Source organism: Jaculus jaculus, chromosome 18 (genome assembly GCF_020740685.1).
Source record: "Jaculus jaculus isolate mJacJac1 chromosome 18, mJacJac1.mat.Y.cur, whole genome shotgun sequence".
NCBI classification, from domain to species: domain Eukaryota; kingdom Metazoa; phylum Chordata; class Mammalia; order Rodentia; family Dipodidae; genus Jaculus; species Jaculus jaculus.
Window position 1 is genome coordinate 13243366 of NC_059119.1, and position 4280 is coordinate 13247645.

The following is a 4280-nucleotide window of genomic DNA, read 5'->3' on the forward strand; positions in this document are numbered from 1 at the left end:
AAAAGAAAAAAAAAAGTTAAGGGACTGGAGTGGTGGTGCACGCCTATAATCCCAGCACTCGGGAGGCAGAGGTGGGAGAATCACCATGAGTTTGAAGCCACCCTGAGACTCCATAGTGAATTCCAGGTCAGCCTTGGCTACAGCGAGACCCTACCTTGAAATATATATATATATTTTAATATATAATCCTCTTTTATTTTTAATGTCCAGAATTTGTATTGTAAGGGTCAGAGCAGAGTGTCCCACGGGACTCAAAACTTATAAGTTCTCAATTGGCTTGTCTAATTTGGTTTCTGGAAAGGCTTCATTCAAATCCTCGATGGTCATCTGATCAAAGGGAACTATGTTCTTCATTTTCTCTAGCTGGGCCTCCAGTTCCTGGATCCTGATCTTTGACTGAGACACAAACTCAGCACAGTGCTTCATATCTTCCTTTTCTTCAGCATCCACCTGGGCAGAGTATTTATCCTCGGGCACAGGAACCTTCAGGGCGTTATACTTCTTTTCAAAATCATCCACCAAGCCTGCCTTGGCCACTTTGGCCTTGTAGTAAGCCCGGTCAAATGCTGGTGGGTTCTTGGGCAGGACAGCCAACCTGGTGCTGAGGGTCTCATTCCAGGACTTCAGGGAGTTGGCAATAGCCTTTTGGTTTTGGGGTATGATTTCCCCAAAAGCTACCCAATCAATAGCTTTTTTTTAAAATTTTTTATTATTATTTATTTATTTGAGAACGACAGACACAGAGAGAAAGACAGATAGAGAGAGAGATAGAGAATGGGCACGCCAGGGCTTCCAGCCTCTGCAAACGAACTCCAGACATGTGCGCCCCCTTGTGCATCTGGCTAATGTGGGACCTGGGGAACCGAGCCTTGAACTGGGGTCCTTAGGCTTCACGAGCAAGCGCTTAACTGCTAAGCCATCTCTCCAGCCCCTCAATAGCTTTTAGAGCAAGCTTGCACCCAGCCATCTTGGGATCCTTCACCGACCCTGGCGGAGTCCAGTCCCCCGCAGCAAGTAGTGGCAAAAATATGTTTTTTTTAAGTTAAACAAAGAGTGCGCCTGTGCCCTGGTCATGGATACAGCAGGGAGACGGTGCTGAAAGCCTCCCCTGTGTGTGGCACGTCTACTTCCGTCCTGGCCAGACCTTGGTACCTTTATACATACCCTCTCAGCAGCCTTGTTGCCTGGTGCCAGGCTCACTGAATGCCTTCTGCCTGGCATTGGGCAGTGTCCCTGGAAGCTAATGGGAGGGAGGTGGAAGCAGGGGTTGCCTCTGAGCTCCGGTAAGCCCCAGTGAGCCTCATGCCTCCACCCCCTCGACACTGGGATTGTAGGAATACATGGCTACCTCCAGCCATATACCCCTGGGGCTTACTGGTCAGCCAGTCTAACCAAAAAATAATGAGCTAGAGGCCTGAGAGGTGACTCAGTGGTTAAAGGTACTTGCTTACACAGCCTATAGCCTGGCAATCTGGGTTTGGTTCCCTCGTGCCCACGTAATGCCAGATAACAAGGTGGCACATGCGTCTAGTGGTACATGTGTCTGGAGTTAGTTTGCAGGGCCAGGAGCCTCTGGCACACCTATATTCTTTATCTCTCTCAAATAAGTAAATATATTTTTTTAAATGGTGAGCTGGGTTGAGTGAGAGAAAATAAGGGCAAGGGCCATAAGTGACCTTCCTCTGGTCTCGTCCTTTCATGTGCTCACAGGGTGTACACATCTGCACACACACATACACACAACACACATCACACATACTGTATACACACACACACACAAATCCCAACAAACAAAAAGCAAAATGAAAGCCAGGCATGGTGGCGCATACTATTGGGGGTGCATGCACTCGGAGGCAGCGGTAGGAGGACCTCCACGAGTTCGAGGCCAGCCTGAGACTACATACTGAATTCCAGGTCAGCCTGGGCAGAGTGAGACCCTACCTTGGAGAAACAAAACAAACAAACAAAAAAATGCAAAATTGAGTCACTACGCTAATGCTCCACGTCACTAAACTAAAGCTCTGCTATCTGTCTGGCCTTCGAGAACACAAGAGAAATAAAACATAGACCCATTTCCCAAACACACTAGTTTGAATCAACAATAAAGTGCTTTTGCTTTAATCTTTATACCAAAGAAAAGTCCTGGTTGGGGTTGGAGAGATGGTTCAGTGGTTAGGGCAATTGCCTGCAAAACCTAACAACCTGGTTTAGTTCAGCTCCCCAGTACCCACATAAAGCCAGGTGCACAAGGTGGCACATGCTTCTGGAGTTCGTTTGCAATGGCTGGTGGCCCTGGTGTACACATCCTTTCTTTCTGTCTCTCTTCTCTCAATCTCTAATCGCAAATCAATAAATAAAATATTTTTTTAAAAAATTTATAGCTGAGTATAAAAAACCCAAAAAACAGTGCTGAATGTGGTTCAGTGGTAGAATGCTTGCCTATCATGTGCAACACCACAAAAGAAAAAAGAAAATTTCTCCAGGCATGGTGGCGCACGCCTTTAATCCCAGCACTCGGGGGGCAGAAGTAGGAGGATCACCATGAGTTCGAGGCCACCCTGACACTACATAGTGAATTCCAGGTTGGCCTGAGCAACAGTGAGACCCTGCCTCAAAAAACCAAAATAATAACAACAATAATAATAAATAAAATAAAATAAAATCTGACTGCCTGTTAATATGTCTGGCATATGCCATTGATCTTTGAAATAAGGTTAAATTAGGTTTGATCATCGCTTCTCAACCTTTTGGCTAAAGTCAAGTATAATGAGGTTGGATCATCCTTACTCTGCAGACTAGAAAACTTGAGTCTCAGCAAGGCTGAGTTACCTGGGGTCTCCCCTCACCCCGGCAGAACCAGGATTCTATCTTAAGACCATTTCAGTTGAAGTCTAGGCCATGTCTTGGCTGGAAGAATGTCCCCAGTGCCCAAGGCAGACAGCCATCAGGGACAGAGCTGCCCTGGGGCCCTCTAGTTCTGATGCCATCACATAACACCTCTTTGTGTCAAGGCCACCACCCTGAGTACACTCTATGACTTGCTGGACCTGTCTGGTCACTGTTCGGTCAGATAATTCTGTACGAGTGGCCAGGCTGGTGCTCACCATGAGGTTCTGTTAGTCTGGGTTGTGGATAGGATTTTTCTGTTTTTGCTTTATTTTGTCTTGTTTCGCTTTGCTTTGCTTGGAGACAGGGTCTGTGTAGCCCAGTCTGGCTTAGAGCTTGCTATGTGGACAAAGTTAACTTTGAATTCCTGATCCTTCTGCCTTAACCACTGAGCCATCTCTCCAGCACCGCCCCCACCCCCCGCCCGTGCTGGGATTATCGACGTGTGTCACCATGTAGGTTTCCAGATCTGTTGACTTCCTCAGGATGATGAATACATCATCTCAGCAGATCACTGGCCACCACAACATCACCTATCCCAACCCTCGGGGCAGCGGACTGAGAAAATCCCCTGCTTTGGTCATAGATTTCAGCTGTAAATATCCTTGGAGTCAAGGAGGCTGGGAGTTGGGGTACTCTGAATCTTTATGTTGCCTAGAGATTTCCATCATAATGTCTCTGCTGGCCTTAGACTTGGAAGCTTATACCCTACTCTGAGTCCAAGTTGCCTCCCCCAAGATGGCAACACTCCGCGGAGCCTTGTGCCTCAGATCTGTCATCTGTCATCCTGGCACTCCGGAACCCGGGGCAGGAGGATTCTCCTGAAGTTTGAGGGCCACCAGATCTGCACTCGCCTGTTTCATGACATGAGCTCCTTTCTTCGCTTCCACCAGCGCAGCCTGAGAATCACAGAAGTGGGCTCCCTGTGTTGGAAGGGGACCAGGACATCAGGATGGATGACCTCAGGAGTGGAAGACAGAAGAAAACATCCCTAGATGTGGCCCAGGCAGCTGTAACCGACGGACACTGTGTGACACATTGCACACGGAACCCTGCAGCTCAGGTCCCTTGACCATGAAGAATCTGGAATTGAGTTCTGTGGTTTTGCTATGACCTATCATTCTGAGAGCAAAATCAACGTGCTCTTCTGACATGAGGTACACCTCCAGAAAGAACGGGATGGGCTCCTGCATGTCTGCGTGCCCTTGCCCAGCTTGAGACAATAAGGAACTACAAAGGTCCAGAGGCTGGGGAGATAGCTCAGTGAAGGTTTTGGGTGTAAAGTGACGAGCACACAGACATGAGGACCTGAGTCCAGAGCCTCAGCACCCACACAAACTGCCAGGGGTGGTGACGCATGCTTGTGACCCCAGCACTGCAGAAGTAAGACAGGG

General features: G+C 48.1%; 1 protein-coding gene across 1 annotated transcript; it reads right to left on the reverse strand.

Annotated features, from left to right (window-relative positions):
- Nucleotides 1-258: 258 nt before the first annotated feature.
- Nucleotides 259-4079, reverse strand: LOC123455832 (ATP synthase subunit d, mitochondrial-like). Its single transcript, XM_045137765.1, has 3 exons — nt 4026-4079; nt 3689-3809; nt 259-689 (listed from the first exon to the last, which is right to left on the reverse strand). Exons 1-3 carry the CDS (start codon nt 4077-4079, stop codon nt 259-261), a joined length of 606 nt encoding a protein of 201 aa, XP_044993700.1.
- Between the last annotated feature and the right edge of the window lie 201 nt (nt 4080-4280).

What these genes read in the sequence shown, in the direction of transcription:
- LOC123455832 (XM_045137765.1), bottom strand. Translation starts at nt 4,079, where the DNA reads ATGCAGGAGCCCATCCCGTTCTTTCTGGAGGTGTACCTCATGTCAGAA. An exon ending in ACCTCATGTCAGAAGAGCAC is followed by an intron (nt 3,810 to 4,025) that starts GTTGATTTTGCT and finishes CTTCCAACACAG; the next exon opens with GGAGCCCACTTCTGTGATTC. An exon ending in GGAGAATCCTCCTGCCCCGG is followed by an intron (nt 690 to 3,688) that starts GTTCCGGAGTGC and finishes TTTAAAAAAAAG; the next exon opens with CTATTGATTGGGTAGCTTTT.